At 37.2% G+C, this 24,037-nt stretch overlaps 1 protein-coding gene across 6 annotated transcripts in view; it reads right to left on the reverse strand.

Annotated features, from left to right (window-relative positions):
- Positions 1-24,037, reverse strand: part of Usp25 (ubiquitin specific peptidase 25) — a 111,278-nt gene that overhangs the window by 74,700 nt on the left and 12,541 nt on the right. For all 6 annotated transcript variants that reach the window (XM_048346401.1, XM_048346400.1, XM_048346402.1 and 3 more), the window contains exons 2-3: positions 10,831-10,908; positions 6,889-7,033 (exon numbers count right to left, since the gene is read on the reverse strand). In XM_048346401.1, coding sequence (XP_048202358.1) covers positions 6,889-7,033; positions 10,831-10,908 — 223 coding nt within the window. The remainder of the gene's footprint in view (positions 1-6,888; positions 7,034-10,830; positions 10,909-24,037) is intronic.

The following is a 24,037-nucleotide window of genomic DNA, read 5'->3' on the forward strand; positions in this document are numbered from 1 at the left end:
TTTAAGAAAGAATAGGAAGTCTATAAATCTTAAAGATTAGCAGATTATGGGTGAATAATAAGATTATAATAAGATATTTCTTCCCTTCTTCTCTGAGGGGAAATCAGAAGATGTGGCCTAGTGATTTAAGTAACAACTACCATAGTAAAACCAGGTATGGTGGTAGCTGTGGCTCTCTTTAGATATAATGGTTGATCACCTCCCCATTCTGATATACCCCCAACATTGCCTACCACATTCCTGCTACCAGCCAAACACATTCATATTACCTGCTTTGTCCATGCATCACAGTACTTTTCATTGGCATGAATGAATAAAGGTGCCTGTAGTTAAAATTCACACTTACTGACTGCAGCTAACCCAGACTGTCCCAGCCTTCTCCAAAGTTTAAGAGGTTGCATATACAGGCACATCTTGGTAATCTGAGCCTGCAGCCCCTGATATAGGGGAATAGAAGTTATTAATAGTAAAGAATGTTGATTGAGATCAGAAATTATCACCTATCAATTGAAAGTTGAGACTTTTCCTTTTAAGCAGTAGAAGGGTTTATTAATAATTTTCTCCATGTTATCCCCATTAGCTCATAAAGCTATTTCTTTCTATAGTATTTTAGGACAATGACAATCATGAAAAATTAAAACCAATTTACAAGTCAATTTCATATGATTTCAAGTATCCTTTATACTTAATAATTTAATCAAAAGATATTTTTACACAGTGCCTAAAACTGAATTTCATCTTCTGGAATTAGTGAACTAGTGATTGCAGGAAATAATTTCTCCAATGGAAGCTGGTATTTTCTTACGATTATAGGCTTATTTCAGAATATCATTAATATTCTTGCCTGTATGCCAAGGCAAAATCTTGGTAAAACACTTTTTAACCAAAACTTCCTCTAGTACTATTGTGATGTAAACTTAAGTGCTATGTGGATACCTCTGTACACATAAATAATTACAAAAATTTGACTGTTTAAACAGTACATACACACCAAATACCAATTTCTCTGCTAACTCCAAAATATATAATCATCAACCTATTAATAAATTAAACTTTAAAGATATGAAGCTTATAAGTCATAATTTACTTTCCCATGAAACTAATGTATAAAGTGAAATGATGTTTCTACAACATAAAGATTTTGATTTTGAAAAGGAAAAAGAAATGTTCTTCCATTGTTTTTCTTATGTACAAGGAAATTAAGCCTAGGGATTTAAAAAAAAAAATAAACCAAGACTGTATTTACCACTGTGTGATTTCTAAGCATGAGAATGACATAGGAAGAAAGGACTCAACACATTTAGAGAGCTAAAATAAAGCTCTGAACACATTTAAGAGCATGGACCAGAGCAATTAAAGGGTCTTAATACAAAATTTACAAAACTACAATTGCACAGTTGTTGAGAAGGTTAAAAAAATTGTTATTTTAAAAAGAAAAAAGAAAAACTCCTAGGATATCAGAGGGATACAGAAGAATGGGACAGATATTCGAGATCAGAAGATCAACAGGTCAGAAATGAAAGTACTGAGGAGATCAATCAGATTATGTACTCACTGTTTATCTCATTAGCCAATCTTACTCCTGCCTCAAGTCTGCCTCTCATAGAGCCACTTTACTCCTTTCTTCCCTTTACTCAAGTATCTATACAACTATGGCCTCTTTCAAGAGACAGCTCCTAACCACAGGACCTAAAACTTCTTACCCTATTCCAAGCACGTGACACTCAGTTCACCGTGTCTACTTAGCTCTACTGTTCTTCATAAATTTGTGATTTCCTGGCCTTACTTCATTAATGAATGTTGTCTGCAAAAACCAACTATTTCTTAATGACCTATACCTGTGTTAAACATCTATGGAATAGAAATAAAAAGTAGTGGGTTATCTGAGCAGTGATGCTAACTAGCAGACTTGAGTACATGTCATTTTCTAATAGGTAACAGTACAAATGTTAAAGCAAAAAGATATGTACAAGGTAAATTGTGTATCTCACCCTATTCCCCAAATTTTCCTTATCCTGATTGACTTCTATAAGGTATTTACATTTGTTCATTCCTGGCACTGTGGAATTCAGGGTTTTTAAAAATGTAATGTCTGAAAGTACTCTCTGTGAAATTGAAATCGACTACTATCTGCACTGCCCAATATTATGGCTACTAATATTGAATGCTTCGAATACATTTTGGGTAATGAAAGCACCAAATTTCAGTATCATCTAATTTTATATTTAATGGCCAAATTTGAATAATGGCAATGATATTGTACAACATACAACTCTGCTTTTAATAATTGCTGCTAAGATAACAAAACAAGCATAGTAAATACCAAGAAGAGTTGTGACAAGAGAATCTTCTCATTAACTAATGAGAGTGAATTTTCAACTTGGATTACTGAGGGAAAAAAATGAATGTAATACTCTACTATAACCTATAAATACAAAGGCTCATGGATATCATCCTGCTACAAACCCTAAAAGAAAAAAACAATCTAGAAGCAAAGGTTGGAGAATGACTTCAGTCTGCAATTCTGAAGTCAACCTGGGCAATCACGCAAAACCTGTCTTAACCTTAACTATTACCAAAATTCCTAAGCATAGAAACTTAACTTTCATTTGCAGTAGATTTTATTTTCTACTTGCTTAAAAATATTGAGAATAAGAAAAATACCAGAGTTCAATTTAAAAACATTCATGCCAGCTTGACCTAAGTGATTTATCCTTGGTAGGATTAACATTAGCACTGGATATATTCACCACTTATGCTTTAAATCACTGTTAGTCTGGCCACGAATTGTAACCATGACCAGAGTTTTTCCTTGAATTTCAAGTTTTTTCTTAGTGGGAACAAATCTTTCCAAATAACTCAAGTTTTGTGGGGGAAAAAAAATCAGCGATTTCAAACTTTGTAGCAATCACTTAATTCTCAGTTTCAATTTATTATACCAATTTTTCTAAAATTAAAAAAAAATAACGTGGTATTTCTTTTCTCCATTAAAATGACCTAGAAAATTCCCTCTTATCTTGATTTGATCCCTCTTATTTTGTTTACTCAATGTGGTACATCTTGTTCTGGTGGGTATATACTGCTTTTGTCCAGTTTTAAGAATGTTCAAAATAATCAACACTCATGATAAAGACACTACCAGAAGACATCATAGTGGGCAAAAGTCTTAAGAGTCATGGCTATGACTGTAAGCTCCAGAAAACAAAAACTTCACAGAATCTCTTCTCCATTATGTATATTTATGATACCCAGGATCTTGCCTTGTATCCTACCACATATTAATTAGTAATTTTGACTGTGAAATTGTAATAATTTAAGCCCCAAGTTACAGTAGGGTCAGGAGTCACACACCTGAAATATCTATGAGCAGGAGATTCAAGTAATGAAAAGTTGCCTAGATTTTTGGCTAATGAGAATCCAGCATAGTACGAAATTACAGTATAGAATGTTACCGAAATAATATACCACCACCAAGTACTCTACCTCTGAATTCCTTATTATTTAGAGTACAAAACTCCATTGAAATGTTTCCTTTTTCTCACAGAGTCGAATGGTTAAGACTGAAAAATCACATGGTTGTTCTATTACTGAAAAGGTAATTGCTTCTTCAATAGTAAATAAAGACTTACAAATACAAGTGTTCTTCAAATCAAGTGACATAATTCACTATCTCTCCGATACATCAGGATATACATGAGTGAGTTTCTCAATCAGCTTCAGAAGTGACTTCCTAGAAATATTTACTTGCAAACTCTTAATTTTTTTCACAAACTATTAATTTACTCATGAACTATTATTTTTCTAGTTACCTTAAGAAACTTATTTTGAAATATTTTATTCCTTCCTTTTAATCCTTCTAAAACTCAGTTATAAACTGATATATTTCAACGTATATCAACAAAGACGCTTTATATTTATTTTCAATTTCAGTAGAGAGATATTTTCATCAGTACTGAAACCAACAGATAGCCTATTTATAGTTAGCATGACTGCTTATTCTTTAGTTTTCAGTTGCAGTAGATTTTTTAAAATGACAAAATAAAATATGGCCATCTTTGAAAGAATTAGGTAAAACTAGGGTAAACATTCAAGCAGCAGTGTAGCTTAAATAAATGAGGAAATGGTCAGAAAACATTATTTGAATCTACAATGATCCCTTGAGAAATTCCCACACTCTTAGCATTGTCAGTCCACATTCCTGTGGCACAGTTTTTCCAGCAGACTTGCACTTAAACACATATACTTTAAAATATTTCCTATCTTTCCATCCCACATGCAAATTTTACTACTCCTTCCAAGAATTAAAAATTCACCAAAAAATCACCCTTTTACTTCCCAACAACAACTGCATAGTAAAGAGTATTTTTCAGCATCTGTTGATCTGCTATTGTCCATTTTAAACAATCTAACACTACTAGAACACTGCTTACTCAATATTAAGATTATTTCCTAAGGATAACTATGCTTCTTAGAATTTTATAAAAACATGGGACTAATATATTAAATGGAAAGGTTGTTATTCCACCAGCTATTTGGGTCCAGTTGGGTATTAACACTACAATTACACAACCACCATATCAAGCTGATAGAAGTTTGCTTCTCAATATCTCAAACCAACTTCTTGGGTATTTTGTCCTAGTAAGCATTCTTGTAAGAAGGAGGGCACATTTTATAGATCAAAAAAGACCATGCCAGCAAGCAATTTATTCAAAATGATCAGCTGAGATAAAAACAGAAACACCATTTCTCTTTTAAGTAAAAAAAATAAAACGACAATGAACATTTTTTTCAGGACACACAGAAAAAAATATTAGCAAATAAAACACATGATTTCCACCAATTAGGTAGTCTTCCCTAAAATACATATTTAAATTTCTCATGACATTGTTTCACTATTCCTTATCAAGTCTGGAAGAAGTATTAACTCTTGGATTAATGTTCTGTTTTGCACAACAAAGAAGCTACTTTCTCTTCTTTCTAACAGTCCCATAATTATAATTTTCTCCAATTATATCATCTACAGTAAGTGCTTACAAGTATCTAAGCCTTTTATCTCTGTATTATAATACTAGCCATTATTAGTTTCCTTCACTTAATTCTACTTTAATCAGTTGTCTTTTATGTGAACTCTTCAGTTAAAATAACTTGCTCTTGTTTTGTTTCAGTACAATTTTGTTTACCACCTCTAGGTCTCAAAAACTTGGAAGAAATGAGATCTCATTCTCAAATACTAATTCTTCCTATACTTATTACCACCTTTCTTCTGCCATAAATCTAGAAACAAACTTCTCAATCTCATTCCCTTTCCTAAGTCTTGAAACAGATAAGCTATGGGTATCACCAACAATAATTCAACAAACATTTTATTTCAATACCGGCAATAGTCAAGCAAGTAATTTCAAAACATTAGAACTTGCTAGAAAAATGGTCTGTATAGTTAAAAATAAAACACCTGGTCCTACCCACGAAGGGGCAAAAAAAAAAAAACCCAAAATATTTTCTAGCAAGCAATTCCTGCACTTCCTGCACAAACCCTTTTAAGACCAAATAAATTCGACTAGAGAGGGAAAGGATAGAAAGAATTCCTGACAGAAGAAAATCCGGTATAAAATTAAATAATACTGGGTTGTGTGGGAACATCTGACCATTCTGCACTGCCATGACGGTATAAACTGACAGAGATAACCATATAAAAATGAAGCTGGAGATAAATCTAGAGCCAAGTCACAGTTGGTCATAATAGACATAAGCACCTATATCTTACAATCCACTATTTACAATCCATTGGTGATCATGATCATTAAAATTCTAGGTATTTTTATAAACACAGTAACTAGAGAAATGTGTATTTCAAAGCAATAGCTAAATAGATAACTAAATGAAATCATTTACCTCTAAGTAAAAAAATACACACACACACACACACACACACACACACACAAAACTTCTCCCATCTACTGACTGTGTCAGAAAGGAGTAAATGGGATCTTTCTCTATTTTTCCCAACTTTGACAAAATCTATTGCAAAGTCTCTTTAACCATGTTAACAATCAACTTCTCCAATCCAAACTTCCCAAATAAATGCTTACACTATGGGTAGTGCATTTTTTTTTCTTGTTTTAGGAACAGAGAACTGAACCCAGTGTCTCATCCGAGATGAGTATATACTCTATCACACTCATCCTCAGCTAGAGTACAGTTATTAAGCCATGATGCAATATGGAGGCAACTGAGCACATCCTGAAAAGCTCTGACTGCTACCTAAATGTTTATACTATGAGGGGAAAAAAAAGCCCTAAAGTCACATGTGAAATCTACCATGTATGCCATAAATGCATTAGTGTGTGTACACAAGCATGTGAGATGCCTCCAAAATATTTCTCCCAAGTTTTCATTTTATGGGTTTTTTTTCTTGAATTAAAGGTGACTTTGATGCAGAAATAGGTCTTTTCCCCAAATTTTTATTGGAAGTTTGGGTAAGGTGAAAAGAAACTGTGTTAAATGATAAACTTAGTAGTGATAAGAAACAGTACCTCACCTCCAAAAGTAGTACAAAGTACAGCAGTACCACTTACAATCCACCAGTCATCATGGTCACTTGAAATTCTAGACACTTTTTATAAATATATTAACTGGAGAATTGAGCATCTCAAAGCCATAACTAAATAAATAATTAAATAAAATATTTTACCTCTAATTCAGAAAAGAAAAAGGAGAATGTGGCTAATAACACATGTTCTTTTCTACTACACTGAAAGAAACTAAGGCTAATTTAGTTCTTTTGCTGTATTGTTCTTCACTTCTTTCTGCTCAACAACACCGGCCTATTACCATGAGAAATTTTTCATACATTTTCATTCAATTATTTAAAAGGAAAATAAAACTTACTTGTATCTGCTTGGCTTCCCACACTGATGTATCTATCATTGCCAGGAAGTGCTGTTTGATAGTAAGTCGCCTCCTCCTGTTGAGGGGTCTTTGCATTCTTCGCAGTAAGAAAAGCCACCGCTAATTCCAAGTTTCCATTACTATCCTTCAAAGGTCAAGATAGGAATATACAATGTTTTGGAACAATAATATACAATCTCACAAATTTTATATAATTTTTGCTGTAATTAAAACCCTTCACAGGGGCTGGGAATATGGCCCAGTGGTAGAGTGCTCGCCTCGTATACATGAAGCCCTGGGTTCGATTCCCCAGCACCACATATATAGAAAACGGCCAGAAGTGGCGCTGTGGCTCAAGTGGCAGAGTGCTAGCCTTGAGCAAAAAGAAGCCAGGGACAGTGCTCAGGCCCTGAGCCTAAGGACCAGGACTGGCAAAAAAAAAAAAACCCTTCACAAAGAAAAAAACCCTTATCTTTGGACTCTATATGTAGAGCATAAATTCATCACATATAAAGCAAAGTAACTCAAAATAATACCATTTATTAAATCTATTCATATAAAAGTTCTCTATTTCCTTAGTTTTCTATTGTTTACCTATCTAACTTAAAAAGCTCAACAAAAAGTTAGTTTTAAACAAATGAATAAACTCAGTCCTTTTCTAGGGCTTGCCATGTAAAAAGGAAATATGAAGACCTGTTTACAACACTACTGCAAACAGGAAAATAAAAGATATTCTATTTACATATCAAGATGTGTAGCTAGGGGTGACAAACAAGCAAAATGCCAGGGACTCGATGAAAACAGCAACAAGTACTGAAATTCAACAGTATGGAAAGGAATCTGTAACTCCTGGATAGAAATCCTCAAATTAATCAAGATGACAATACCATTCAAGTTTACACATAATTTTATTTAGTTCTCTACCAAAATACATACCTGCACAAAAACAGTCTCAAGTTCATTTAAAAGTAATGTTAAATAAATAAAACATTTTAAAGCAGCAAAATGACAAGGGACATGGCCAATTTTTTCTTTATATTCTCTACATGGTTAATGAAACAGTATCACACTAAACAAAGCTAACTAATGGAACAGGATGAGCTGATTACATGAATAACAGTCATTACAGAGGCAGAAGGTAGAAAATGGACAGCCCTGAGAACTTTACCGTATACGGCAGTGTAAGAGGAAGGCAGCAGAAGATTTTGGACAAGAATTACATGTCATGACCTTGTGAATTTTCATTTTAAAAGGTTACGCTGGCTATGTATTAAGAACAGAATACAAGGCCGGGTGCCAATGGCTCATGCCTGTGATCCTAGCTACTCAAAAGGCTGAGATCTGAGGATCATGGTTTAAAACAAGCACAAGATGATCTCCAATTAACCTCCAAAAAGTCAGAAGTGGTTCAAGTAGTTCAACTGCTTAAGTGATAGCCGTAAGCAAAAAAGCTGAGGGATAATACCAAATCCCTGAGTTCAAGCCCCAGGACTACTGCAAAAAAATAAAAAAATAAAAAAGGAACAGAGTACAATTAAAGGGCAGAAGCAGAGAGTCCAACCTTATTATCACCTTAAATATGGGAAATGATGTAGTTGATGGATCAAGATCCAGTAGTTGATGCATGCCTAAATAAGTAAAAACAATGACGTTCCAAAACCCAGCTTAACTCTAAGTTTAGCAGTCAATTGGGAAAATAAATTTGAAAAGTGGACAATCTAAAAAGAGCATCTATGACTTACTCTATTACCTTCAACACTGGGACCTTATAAATGACTCATCCAGAATATGAGTAGACAATATCCACTGTCAGATTAGTAAATTAATCAAAAAATGGAAATGGCTATAACATTGTAATGGCTATAAATTAATCATAAATAGTCATGCCTGATTTTATTACACTTCTGTGCCAAGAAATATGCTAAGAACATTTAATATGTCTTAGGTAATAAAAAAAAATTAAGTACATAGAACTGTAATCCTAACTGCTCAGGAGGCGGAGATCTGAGGATCACACTTGAAAAACAAACCAGGCAAGAAAGTCTATGACACTCCATCTCCAGTTAACCACCCAAAAGCAGGCAGTAGTGTACTGAGACTCAAATGTTAGAGCACCAGTCTTGAGCAAAAAAGCTCAGTCCAAAGCCCTGAGTTCAAGCCTCAAAACCAGCACAAACACCAAAAAAATTAAGTGCATGAAAAATTTCATATTTTGATTGATTTAAAAGCATTGAATTTTATCAGAAACAGAGTGATTACCAAAGTAGATTCCACATCGATGATTCTCAAGGGGACCAACTCATTGCTAATCATCTTAAAAATTTATAACAGGCAACAATGAAGGTCTAAATACATCATGTTTCCCCAGTTATTAAAACTGAAGCTCGGAAAAACAAAGTTGGGTGTTCATGCAAATTACATCAAAGGAATGTAGATAAGACATAATTTGATCTAGTCTTCAAGTTAAAAAAATAAATTCCTGCAAATTTAAACTGGAAAAGTGATGGGCAGGAGCCTCATACTCTGATATATTGGGAAAGGCACTTTCTGAAAATAGATTTGGAATGATGCAGTCATGGTATTTATCAGAACAAAGGAAAGACAAGCAACATCTAAATACTCATAAAAGTTGAGGTGCAATATTATTCTTTCTCCATCAACTTAACAGCGGCTTTATAGTGTTGCATCACTTTCTTTATAAGGAAAAAGGATGAAGTAAGGCTTCCAACAAAAGAAACAAAAATTTAATGTGGCATTCGGAGACCAAGCTGCTGTGGCTTCTATTCCAGCTTCTTCCACTTCCTGGCTGTGGGACCTCAGGGAGTTACTTTACACTCTGCTCATTATCTTCAAAGGGGGGATGAAAGCAATAGTATCTTAGAATCATTATGAGTGAGTTAGCCCAAGTAATTTCAAATAGTACCTAGCACTACTAACATGTTTAGTATTAGTGTCTATTATCAGTATGCTGATTACTATTTTAATCATCTCAGGATAAATTATTTCAGGAAACAAAGACCATTTGGCTCAAAATTCACAATCGTTTAATTAACTGTTTCATAAAGTAAGCTTTAAGGACTACAATTGTATTCATGACCACAGTAACAAAAATACGACATTAATTTTAACCTTTACTAGCAACAAATAAGTGAGCTTAAATTACAGTTCTAGTTCAAGAGCACCATATCTTCACTGGATCATTATGACTGTGAATTATCTACACAACTTGAACATCTTATCCTTGAACATCTGTGTGGTCCTGAAGATATTTCACAGCCACAACTAATATACTTTGTTGCATATTACTACTGAAACTTGAAGCTGAATATTTTTAAAATAGTTAGTTGAATGCAAAAATAAAATTATATTTCTTCCTCTTGGGAGGCCAGATACAAATTTTGACTCCAAATTTTCTACCTTTCCCTCCATTTCTACATCTTTCTCTAATTCACCTAACCCTGAGTCCCTATTTAAATTCTAAAACTGGGTCTGCAGTAATAACATTAGTGATAGGATTCACATCCTACCATTTTTCCAAGAGAAGCATTCATACAGAGAGAAGGTATCCATCATTCCAATCTGAAACATCAGACTGCTGAAAGTTATTATGATCAAAATTGCAGTGTACTGAGCAAGGCTCTTTTAAAAGACCATTCCTCTATCTATAAAACTACCATAGTCTGTGCTGGGAATATGGCCTAGTGGCAAGAGAGTTTCCCTCGTATACGTGAAGCCCTGGGTTCGATTCCCCAGCACCACATATATAGAAAACGGCCAGAAGTGGCACTGCGGCTCAAATGGCCTTGAGCAAACAAGCCAGGGCCCAGGACTGGCAAAAAAAAAAAACTACCAGAGTCAAAATAAATACTTCAATTTTTAACTACAATACAGAGCAGAGGTGAAGATGTAACACAAATTCCATGTCACAGACAGAGACCATACCTTCAAAGCTTGCTGCAGTATCTGGGTGTCATTAATGCCAGTAATTTCTCTCAGTTGATTCAAAAATGTCTGCTGGTGCTAGAAGAAAGGGAAAAGTGAAATATTATACCATGAACTCAAAATATTTAAGACCATTGATTCTGCATTTATTTATGGAATTTCTTGGTATTAGTCTTGGAAATTCTTGAAATGATTTCAAAATAGTTTTAAAATATTCTACATTCAGACTTATTGAGGTCAGAATTGTAAAATGTACACTTCAAACATGCTTAATTCAGGTCCTCAGTAAAGTACAAATGAAAAGGGGAAGAAAAAAAAAGCCAAAGACTGTCCTATACAAATGATTTTTACAAAAAGAAAAAAAGCATTAGTTAGAAACTACATTCAGCAACATGTACAAGAATTCAACCTAAATAATATATTCAAAATTTATTTTCTTAAAAAGAGTGGCAATGACTTCTTAAAACATCAAAACATACCAGGCATTGGTGGCAGCTCATTCCTGTAATCCTACCTACTTAGGAAGCTGAGATTTCAGTTTGAAACCTGCCCATGCAGTAAAGTCTGTGAAGAGTCTTTTCTCTAACCACCCAAAACAAATGGAAGTTGAGCTGTGGGTCAAGTGGTAAAGTGTCATCCTTGAGCAAAAAAGCTTAGGGCCAGCTTTCAGGCCCGAAGTTCAAGCCTCAGGACCAGAACAGTCACAAAAAAAGATCATCCAAACTTGATAAGGATATCTAATATGGTGTCAAACTGTATGTATATGAGGCAAGCACTGTTGCCACTAGGCTATATTCCCAGCATCAAACAGTATGTCTGTCATTCTTCGACTCCCTTACATATGACATTTATCAGTAAGCTGATTGCTGTACTAGCTCTTCCTTCAACAGCTTACACAAGTTCTAGGTATGGTAAAGGAAAGGACAAAAGGTACTCGCCATGTTAGTCTGCCTTATTTACCAAACCCTATCTACAAACTTCCACTTAGAGCTTCACTATGCAGAATATATTTGCATGTCACTCACAACTGCAGAATTTAAGAAATGAATTTTCAGGTAGGCAAAATATCATGGTTCTATCAACTGAAAAAAAGAAAGAAGAAGATGAAAGGAATGTACACTGGATAAGCACTGGTAGTGTACGCCATGACAAAGAGCTTCTTTTCCATAAAAATCATAACAAGGAATGGAAATAATTGAGAATAACCTAAGTACAATAAATAACACATAGGAAAAGTTACGTAAAAATCTCAAAAAGTGTCATAACAGTTCAATGAAACGATCAAACTGCCAAATTTACAGGGTTTAAAGATGAAAAAAATTAAATTGTCCTTAAATCTATAGACTTTACTATCAATTTCCATTTAGAAAAGTACTAGGAATCAACAATGGACTCATGACTGAGTTAAACAACATACTATATGATGAACTGAGGACATGTAAAAATATTATGAAGATTCTCTTCAGCTAATTCAATGTTTTAAGTTGAAAAAAAAAACTTAAAAGACTGTAATCTTACTGCTACAAGCTACAGAGACCCTATTATTTTCCTCAATGGGAAATTATTCAACTATGAATGTAGGAAAGATCATTGGGAATCTAAAGGAACCAGTCATTTGTATAAATGCTGACAGATATTTTTTAATGCTGGATAAATGGAAAGAATGCAAATGTCCTTTCAGTAAAGAAACTGATCAAATTTCAATGTATAGGGGCATAACCTGATGTATATTTAATTATAAAAATTAAATCAGGCCCCCAGTTGATATTGTGATTCTAGGGAGTGATTATATAAAATAAATTTTATGTAAATGAACCTAGAAGCAGTTTGAATTCAACAATGATGTGTGTATACATATAACAAGTTATATTCATCATTTATAAAATAATTTTCATTATGTAGTTGCCATTTAACATACCAGTTTATAAATACAATATATTGTGATTAATGTCACCCCTTTCAAATATTATTAAGCTAACATGGTAGAATACCAAACAGTTTTAAAACACCTTAAAGCACACATAGTAAATGCCAAGCTGAATACAGAGCCAGAAATGATTACACAGAATGAGCCAAATCCTAATTTTTGTCTGATCTCACTGTCTTACCACAAATGAAATTTCCTTGACATACTAAAGGTACTGAAGATGGGCTTTTATTGTGAATAATTAGGAATAGCATACAAGCAGACAACAGAATGCATGAGATTACCTCCTGAAATTTGTACTACTTTCTTAAGAAGATGATTTGGGTAGTCTACTCACACTGGAAGAATGAGGCACATGTAAGGTAGAATCACTTGGTCAACCAGCAAACATAAGTAAGCATGATGACAATATTCACTATGCAACTGAATTTTAGGATGATTCACTTTGGTCAATAGTTGACTGATAAGAGTGCAGAATACTGAGTATTTTTTTATAGAAAAAAGCAAGACCTTTGAACCTGGTTACAGTTCTTTAGCACTTTACTTATTACTAGTCATACTGCCTAGAAAAATAGCCAGGAATATATCTGCTCATGGTTTATGTTTTCATAAATTTGGACTCAAACTTAATGTTGACAAAAGATAGGGAGAAGAGACCTGGGTGGGTTAGAGAAAAGGTAGAAAGAATGTTCTTAGATAAACTGGAAGGGGGGGGGAGGAATTTGCTCTAGAGATGTACAATCAAAAAAAAAAAAAATCCCAGTTAAGGCAGGAGCCATTTCCCTTATACATTAAAGCAACTTCCAACTATGCTTTCCTTCTCTTTTAAAACTTGAGTCTACATCTCCTGTAATTACATTTTAGGGTGTTTTTTTTTTTTCTGTTTTGGTTTGGTTGGTTAGGTAGTTTGTCTTTCAAGGTTTGTCCATCTAATTTACCAAACTTCTGCTCTGTGATATGTCCTGATCCTTAATTAGAAATATATAGTATATAAGGATTTCTCTTCCTATAGTAGCAATTACAGATGCAGGATGGATCCAATACCATCCATTCCTTCTAATGAGCTCCAGGTCTTCCTTGATTCTTTATCTACAAAAGTAAAGGGAGATAGGATCAACCTTTTCCTAGTGCCGGACCAAGAAGGGCAAGGTACAAAGTCCAGTATGTCTCCAGCGTAATATTGAGAGTCCTAAATCTGTAGCTTCTAAAGCCTGGAATACCAGGACCTTGACCCTCAAGGCGTGGAGCTGGAAACTTCATCTTCCAGTCCAGCTTTAAGGCCTTGGGTACTCAACGGCTCAAGATTGCCAATCCTCAAAGAGCTACTCTTCTCTTCTACTCACAATTTTTACCTAGGTAAAGCAAAAGGATGCAGCAAGCTCATTTATGACAAAAAGAAAGCATAGTTAGCAAAACTATAATATTCTGAAGATGCAAAAAAAGGAGGAGGAGGGAATCACTGGCTTAAATTAAGAAAAGAGGACTGGCATTTATTATGCTCTTGCTATACAAAACTATTTTAATGTTTCTAATAGATAACCTAACTCACACCCTCTTTTTAGGAAGTGGCTGTACTGAAGTATCTAGAAGTCTCTTCAATATATTTCTGTACACTCAAAGACAGGAAACTAGGTCTTTGAATTTCTAGCTCATATACTCATATTTTCTTAATTATTGACTAATGATTCCATTAAAGCCTCATCATAAAAACAAAGTCACCATCATGTTGACATATAATATTCAGATAATAGTCAAAGAAAACTGAAGCACTGCTGAATTTAATGCAGGATGAAAACTGTGTTGAGTTGAATGACTCATAAGCCAGTCACTGGCTTCTTTAAATAAATTTCCAAAAATAAATGAAATTCAGTTATGGCCAAACAAAAGGAAGTCAAAGGTTTTTATACCTAAGGGAAAAAGGCTAGCTTTTCAGAATGATGTCTAGAAAAGAGAAAGAAAGAAAGAGAGAGGAGGGGGTGGGGAGCCTTCACATTTTCTAATACAGAAAAAAACAAACTTGGCAGAAAATGACACTCCATTCTTAAACTTCAAAACAGTGTGCATTAAAGCACCAGGGAAGCACTAACAGGCATGCATTTCCAAGTTATCTACCTATGCAAGTATGAATTCATTCTACTGTCTTTAAGGTGATCAGTCATCTGTATGGTTATTTTTGCAAATAATTTCTAAAACTACTGGACATCGCTTAGCTGTCCCATTTCATGTTCTTACCACAACAAAACCTCTCTAAAACTCATTGACAGATAATTTCATTTATATAACAGTGCTTTGTGAGGACAAAGAGAAATTTCCCCTCTCACGATACTCTGGTAGTCAACTGACAGGAGAAAAGGCATACAAATTCATTGTTTGTCAGATAGAGTCTCACTAACCTTTCCCCGGGTTGGCCGAGGACCTATATCCTATAGTTACCTTCCAAAAAGCTGGAATTACAAGAATGCACAACCATGCCTGGCTGACAGAGCTTTCTTTCAATATGAAAAGTCCATCTTCAAGCCAGAATCTCTTGTCTCCATCTGAAGCCTTCACCTTGATCTTCAGGCTTATTTCCTCTTCCCTCTAGTGCACATTCAGGGTCCATAAAGAACCATTCTCTTTCCTAAGACAAAGTTTTGCACACTCATTTGTTCTCTTTTAAGGCTGGAAAGGTTTTCTTCAAGCTCACCATAGATTACCATAATATAATGCAGTATGGTTAATCACCGTATCAGAACTATTTACTCCTGGTACCAAGTACAGTGCTAGTACATGACGGGCTCATTCAATATGAACTGAATAAATGAACACAGCAGTATGTGAAGATGAATACAGTAACCCATAGAACAAGACAAGCTCATCCACACAACAGAAGGCACTAATTATTAGATAGGAGAGCAAAAAGCCAAATTTAGTTACTGAGAAAACTTTCTATACCTTCCTACATTATACTTAGAATTTCATAGGCTTTATTTTCTAATCCTACTGGAAGGTTCAAGCATAGTATGACAATGATATTCCCTATATCAAATGTTCAAAAGGAAACTGTCACAACAATAATTATAAAGCTTTTATTTCAGCGAAACAACAAGTCATAAGTAGGCAGCTCCAAACCTGAAGCTCCATCCAGGAAACACAGGACGAGGCTTTCATTGGATGAACACAGACTTAAAGCGAAGACAATGTTGTCTTTCTTAGTCTATCCTGCTGAAAAGCCCTCAGTTGTTATTTAAGTTTGTTGGTGGCTTCTGATTGAGCTTAACTTGTATTTCTCTTTAATATAGGCATTTACAACAAACCACTTGATGTGCTTACACATCAAGCAAAGATTAGGTCATTTATTAAGTCTAATGGTTTTACCTCCCCTGAGATTCATCAAGGCCTAGCTTTCACTGTTATATGATTTTAACACATCCAAGAGTGGTTCAGGTAGTTGTATTTCATACTTCCAGTTATGTATGTAATACTTAAAAGAACTTCAACATTTAAATTATATTAATTTAAATTATGACATATAGCACTGTGTACTTTAGTATGCTATATCACTTACACTAAATGTTAGAAATGCCAGAAATTCCAATTTTAATAAGTCTCCTCCTATCTTTTTGTAGAATACCAAAGCAATACTAAGCATTTATGTAATAAGAAATAAGAGAATACTAAAGCAACAGTAAGCACTTGTGTAATGCAAGTACTCACATTCCAGTAGTGTGTTTTGCTGATTATTATTATGGAGATAGAGTGGCTCAGATTTTTTTGCCTAGTTAGATTTCAAACCAGATCCTCCAGATCTCAGCCTCTTGAGTAGCCAGGATTGCAAGCATAAGTCACTGGTACTTACCTCAAAAATTAATTTTATTGGGCTGGGGATATGGCCTAGTGGCAAGAGTGCCTGCCTCATATACATGAGGCCCTGGGTTCGATTCCCCAGCACCACATATACAGAAAACGGCCAGAAGTGGCGCTGTGGCTCAAGTGGCAGAGTGCTAGCCTTGAGCAAAAAAGAAGCCAGGGACAGTGCTCAGGCCCTGAGTCCAAGCCTCAGGGCTGGCCAAAAAAAAAAAAAAAAAAAAAAAATTAATTTTATTATGCCACAGTCAACCACATAAAGCTACTTGTAGTGAAAAGAAGAAACCAAATACTTGCTGTTTCAGTATCATTTGTTGCTCATACCTTTTCTTAGCTTAGAATAATAACATCACTCTGCCTATGTATCTTCAACAGTTTATTGTAAACATTATCTACTGACACTTTCCCTGACTTTCCTAGATTCTACCTTTCACTTCACTTCTAATATTGTATGTGTATTTCTGACTCACACTAAAACCAACCTGAAAGGTTTGGGGTATTATTTACTTTTCAATATGCTTATACAGTTAAAAAAATGAAACATGATACTCATTGGTGACTGCATATTAAAATAGAAGCATACCATAGGGGAAAATGAAAGCCTGAATCCACAGCTAGTGTGAGGAAGGAATATTACATTTATTTTGAATATACAAATTTGGTAGTGGTTGACATATATGAATGGGAAAATACACAGTCTCTCAAAGATGGAGCTTACAAAAATAGCAGAAACTCCAAGAATAATTCTTCGTAAAGCCAGAGTTTTAGACCCCAAGCCCAAACACAATGACATCTACATCTTAGGTATGACCATGTGCTCCTATATGCTAAATAAAGAGACACTGTGAAGGGCAAAGAAAGGATATTTACTGTTTATTACTTAGCATAGGCAATCATGGAAAGACAGCACTTTTTATTTCAACCATCCTTAGAGGACACTCATGCACTAAGCTTAAAATACACCAACAACTAAGAGAAGGGGAGAGGAATGCACAGTATTTAAACATTCCCAATTCCACATGTGTTCTGCTGGCTAGTATCTCAGTTTTGTACTGTGCATTCTGGAAAAGCTGTCATCCCTTTATTACCTGAGGGGAGCAAAGGGGTCAGGATAAATCTTTGACATGTAGATATTTGTGTCCAGGTAGGTGTTCATTCCTTCCCGGATTTCAAGAGGGCTACAAACTAACTGTAGAAGAGAATGGCTCAAGACAAAGGACAAGTGTAATGGGGTCCCCCATGGGGAAGGACCACAATGTAATGGGTTCTGAGGCGTGGGGGGGGGGGGAATCCCCCATCCCTCCAAGAGTCCACCACTCAGAGACATTCTCAAGTAAAAAGATGGATTTATTGGGGAAGTAAAAAGTATACTGACCGGCCAAGGTCATGGTGCAGACTCGGGCGCTGGAACTGCAACCATATAAAGCAGGCTGGCGGGCCAGGTCCACAGCCCAGACTCAGGATCTGGGACCACGTGCCCCAGGCCATGCTCGGGGTCAGGTTATAAAGGCAAATGCCACATGGTCAAGCCTGCCACACACAGGTGACCAATGAGGTTACACTTACAGAGCCTGCCAGGTCACATGCTGGGGGCCAATGGAGTTACAGTCTGCCTCACAGCAACTGTTTGAACCTATCATTTTAGTTAGACTTGGCGCACCAATTTGGCAGGGCTCACAAGATGCAGGCCTATACGCCTACTCATGGGAGGGCACAGGTTTAACCTTGAACCTTACACAACTCAGGTGGTTAAGCAGTTTACACTATCTTATCACAGCGAAGAAGAACTTCCCTGGACAGGGCAGGGGAGATCTTAGTGAAGATGGAGTCAGCTTCGGCTCTCTTTAACTAATCTGAGATGGAGTCAATCTGACGCCTCTCAACAGCCAATAATGGCGCTGGCCAGATCTGACCTCCATATTACATAAAGTACAGGTTGGAGTGCTTAGCTTTTACCTTGCTTTTAGTTAACTGATGGGTCTAAGTAAGGAGTTAGTGTTCCTGAACAAAAGTAACATTTTACTAACTGGTACTTTAGGAAATTATCACAGTTAAGAGACACAGTATGCTTAATAGCACAATTCCATTGTGCTGGATTGGCTATGTGTATGTTCACAGTTTATTAAACTGTACAAGATTAAAGTTATAGTTTATCAATATATATTCTCAAGGCTAAGAGGCTCACAGAATTCTGGCCCAACGCTACGACCTACTTAACACTTTTCTAACAATAACTCTCAACTATTTGTGCTTGTAATAAGCTTACAAACATTTTTAAAAATTGGGTGGCACTATTATTACCCTAGATAATGCTGTGGTGTCTGCAAGAGTAGTTATCACAAGGCACAGCAACATCTTCCTCTCCAGACTAGCCAGACAATCTGATATGTTCACAAGCAAAGTTTCATGATCAAAGTAAACAATTACCACTATTTATTTACACCAGGTGTTCTCCACTCTTTACTAAACTACACAACCTGTTTGGTATAATATTTAGCTTAAGAGACACTGCAAAAACTACCATTTTCTGAGCTACTGAGGAAAACAAAATACAGAAAGAAGGAATGCTAAGAAAGGCAGGGAGGAAGACTAAGAGTAGGGGAAAAGACAGAGGGAAGGGACAGAGCAAGGGAAGAAGGAAGAAAGGGAGAGAGGTTAAACTGTAACCCAAACCTGGAGACACACCTTAGATGACTTTACAACAAAAATAGGGCTGGGAATATAGTCTAGTGGTAGAGTGCTTGCCTCATATACATGAAGCCCTGAGTTCAATTCCTTAGCACCACATATATAGAAAAAGCCGAAAGTGGTGCTGTGGCTCAAGTGGCAAAAGAAGCCAAGGACAGTGCTCAGGCCCTGAGTTCAAGCCCCAGGACAGGCAAAAAAAAAAAAAAAAAAGCAAAAACAATTCTAAAATAATGGCTATCAATTAACAACAAGGGTAATAGATGTAGTACAGGTGACAACAGCAATCAAATTTACTCCAAAACTTTAGTAACCTTGAAGTGCCAGACTTTGAAGTCAGGCCCCACTTTACAACGCGAACCCAACTTTACCACGCGAACCTGAGATAAGCAGGCCCTGTGAGCAAACCCAGGACAAGCCCATTAGGGCCCAGTCAGTCTAGAACTCTAACCGCTGGGAATGCTTAACTCAAACTGCCCCCAGAGTGCCTCGAGCCCTGAGCCAATCAGATTTGTACCTGTGTCCTAATCCTCCTTGCTTGAACACCTGATTGCTGTAACTTTATTTTTTGCCTTTATAAGCCCCATGGAATCGTAACTGGGGCTCCCTCCTAACCTCCGCTGTGTCGGTGGGTAGGACAAGGCCTGAGTTGCAGCTCGCTTGAATAAAGCCTTGCCTTGCTTTTGCATTTCGGAATGTCTGAGTCTCGGTGGCCTTCTTGGTGGTCGTCTCGCGACTTGGCATAACATTTGGGGTTTCGTCTGGGATCGCCCCAGAGACCCCCGAGACCCCAGACTCCGAAGGTAAGGAAACAGCGCTATTCATTTATTTGTCTTGTCCTGTAATTTGTCTGTCTGTTTTGCTTTTGCTTATTTCTTAAAGGGGTTCTTTAAGGGGTTGTCGAAGTGGACGCGCTTACTCGGCAATCCCGGGGAGACTGGGGGACACCCCAGACTGAGTCCACTTGGTTCCACTCCTCCTGCACCCTTGCGGGAGGTTGGGCCAACTTAGGTCTGCTCCTGCTGCTTAGCAGGAGGAGGCTTGTGGGCCAACCTAGGAGATCTCCAATTCATAGCTTTTCTTATTCTCAGGCCTGTGTGTTGTGTTGTTTGTTTTTTATTAGCCTTCTTAACTAAACATCTGATCAGAGCTATGGGTAACGTTCTATCTTGGGGATCTCCAACTAGCCCCCTAGATTTGACCCTAGCTCACTGGAGGGAAGTCAAGGAAATAGCTCAGAACCGAGGTGTGACCCTTACGGAGTAAAAATGGATCACCCTGTGTAAGTCAGAATGGCCCACCTTTGAGAGAGCTAATTGGCCACCTGAGGGGAGCTTTAATATAGTTAAGATCAGTACTTTACAAAGCCTAATCGAAGCCCCTCGTTCAGGCTATCTAGACCAGATTCCTTACGTAGACACCTGGAGGGAACTAGTTGACAGGGACACTCCAGCTTGGGTTCGGCCTTTCTTAAAATGTTTCAGCTGTGCCCTCTGCTCTGGAGGGTCCCGACCAGTCCTGGCTCCCGCAGCCCGGAGTCCTGACCCGCAGCCGCCGCCGACAGACACGGGGCCAGCCCAAGCAGTAGGTGGTGGGGAGTGACCCCACTGCGCAGCGCTGTCGTCTGTATTTGTAAGTCTAACAGTCTCTTTTGTGTCAAACCTGCATGAGACTTACAGGCGACAGCTCACAATCAGTGCAAGTGTCCGCAAAAAAAAAAAAAAAAAAAAAAAAAAAAAAAAACTCTGGGGGGACCCCCACCCAGCCTTCTTAAGCAGACTAAAAATGTTTTACTAAGACTATCAAGCCCTGGAAAATGAGGCTGGAGAATGCTGAAATCATATATTAAAGGTTTTTGTCTTAAAATGTGGGTGTTGAAGAAGATTGACAAAATACCTCTTGCCACTGGAAAATGTACGGCTGATGCTTATTCTGCGCGCTTTAAGATCTTTTGAATATGTGCGTGTGCGTGTGAACATGTTCAAGACTTAGTATGATGTAAAATTGAGTCAGTTTAAGTTTAAATTCAAATGGTCATCAAGTTTGGGCATTACCAAATGCTTTAAAGGATTATTGCATTGTTTTAAAGAGGAACTATAGTTAAAAAATGTTTAATTAAAAAAATCAGAGCTAAGTGTCAGAAATTTGGATGTAAAAGGAAAAAGCTTTTACAAACTAGAATGTTAAAAGGCACAAATTTGTAAACCTGAAGTCACCTATCTGGGCTTCATATTGAGAGGGCAAGCGTTGGCTCTCAGATGCACATAAAGAGACTGTGCTGAACATGGGAGGTCTCCAAGCATCCGACTCAGATGCTTCGCCTTTGCCTCAAAAAAAGAAAGTTAGACTGAATATTAAAATTTTCTTTTTGCCTTCTTTCCTTGCTACCCTGGCTAATGTTGACGTTAACCCTCACCAGCCTTTCCAATTATTTTGGCAGCTCACTCCAAAGTGGGGTGACCCCCTTATTTTAGCAACTAAGGAAGCCCCCTTAGGAACCTGGTGGCCAGACTTAGTAGTAGACTTATGTGATCTGGCCACAGGCAACTGGGATGTGCCAGATCACTTGGACCCGAACCTGAATAAGTGACTTCCCGAGTGTGATGAGCAGGAGTCCTGTCCAGTTTGATGTGTGCAGTCCCTTGGTAAAGTAGACTAAGGTTATAGGTTCCTGGCTAGGTAAGGTCAACGCCCCTGAGTCAGCCTGAAGTTACAGAAGATGGATGATCTTCACCCATCAGCCCCCCTTTAAAACCGAGGGACCAGAGTTTTTGGGAAGATGAGGCAGGATAAACTAGAGGCATGCAAACCAGAGGTACAGAGACTGTACTTGTGAGAAATGGTGACAGGACCTTTGGTTACTACTTACGCCCTACTGGCCCATGCCTTACCTCTATCATCCCCTAGACATGCAAGCCATTGAAATGGACAGAATAGAGCCATGATTGGCTCCCAAGGTACCAAAAAGAAAAAAGAAGGAAATGAAGTGCCAGACTTAGAAGTCTGGCCCCACTTTACCACACGAACCTGAGATAAGCAGGCCCTGTGAGCAAACCCAGGACAAGCCCATTAGGGCCCAGTCGGTCTAGAACTCTAACAGCTGGGAATGTTTAACTCTGACTGCCCCCAGAGTGCCTCGAACCCTGAGCCAATCAGATTTGTACCTGTGTCTTAATCTTGCTTGAACACCTGATTGCTGTAACTGTTTTTGCCTTTATAAGCCCTGTGTAACCGCAGCTTGGGGCTCCCTCCTAACCTCCGCTGTGTCGGTGGGTAGGACGAGGCCGGAGTTGCAGCTCGCTTGAATAAAACCTTGCCTTGCTTTTGCATTTCAGAATGTCTGAGTCTTTGTAGTCGTCTCGCGACTTGGCATAACAACATATTACAAGGATATCTCAAAACACAAAGTAATCCCCTTAGTTGAAGTTCACTTTTGCAAAATATTACCACCTGTCATATAAAGTTAACTTTGTTATTCTGAATGTTACTATTTGGTAACTTTGGCTATATCTAAGTTATCAGTTTATTGTGAAGCAACTTTTAGTAAAATTGTAATAAAATATTTCAATTCAAAGTAGACCATCACTTCTATCTCTTAACTTAGAAAAATAAAAGGATAAAATTAATGCCATAAATGCAGTATTGAGAAAGAAAGGAACTATTCAATAAAGTTGTATGCCAAAGATGCAGTGTTAACTGAGAAAGAAAAGGAACTATTCAATAAAGTTGTTGGTTCTTGGGTTGAAATTGGGAAGGATGAATTTAGACACTTACTAAAATACACAAAAACCCAATTCAAGCAGAATGAAACAAATTGCAGCAGTAATAAAAGATTTGAGGGCAATAAGGAAATATAAAGTGTGCAAGAAAGTTCAAATAATAAAACTATTTACATATAAGAATAAATTAAATCTAAGTATGCATTAATCAGGATGCAGCGGAACATTTCTGTGACATACCTGGGACATTTAAAGAGGATTTTGTGCCCCAGGGTTCGAAGCTAGTCTCCAAACTAAAAGCAATCACTCCTGTTCATAGAAGTACACCACAGAGGAAAAAGACACTCAGAAAATAACATACATAGATTTTATATATATCACATACACATACATATATATATCATAAATAGAAAAGCAAAAGTAGTGCTATGGTTTGGGTAAGCATTCCTCTGAAGCCCGTGCTCTATGCTTGTTAACTAACACCTGATGAACTTGGCCATGAGAAAATGTCAGCTGAGCAGGAGGCCACACCTAGTACCTTAGGACTGGGAAGCTGAGGCAAGATGCCTCCCTCCCCCCGTTTTGGAAGCCAGCAATAAGCAACCTAATGAAAAAGCTCAAGGCACTGAGTTAAAGCCCTGGTATGGAAGGAAGGGAAGAAGGGTGGGAGGGAGGGAAGGACACAGACTGCAGATTCTAAGATGCATGGAGTTCAGTGCTTGTTGGGGATTATTAGGGCCTGGGAAAGACTGCCCTTCCACCAGCCTTGGGACAATAGAAGCCCCTCCCACCTTTTGACCTCTACCCCTTGGGAGGTGAACACGTGTGTGCCACCATGATGGGATTGTCCCGCCCGCAAAGGGAAGTTTCGTGATGTCACTTGATGAACGTGACCCCTAGCCTATGACTGACCCTTTGGCCAGCCCCCTTTCTTTCCCGCCATTACTTCTATATAAGTGCCCTTCCATATTAAAGTCTTTGAGACGCATTTCACCACCGCAGCGTGTCCCTGATGCCTTCCTTTTCGCCT

This window comes from Perognathus longimembris, chromosome 5, assembly GCF_023159225.1.
Source record: "Perognathus longimembris pacificus isolate PPM17 chromosome 5, ASM2315922v1, whole genome shotgun sequence".
NCBI classification, from domain to species: domain Eukaryota; kingdom Metazoa; phylum Chordata; class Mammalia; order Rodentia; family Heteromyidae; genus Perognathus; species Perognathus longimembris.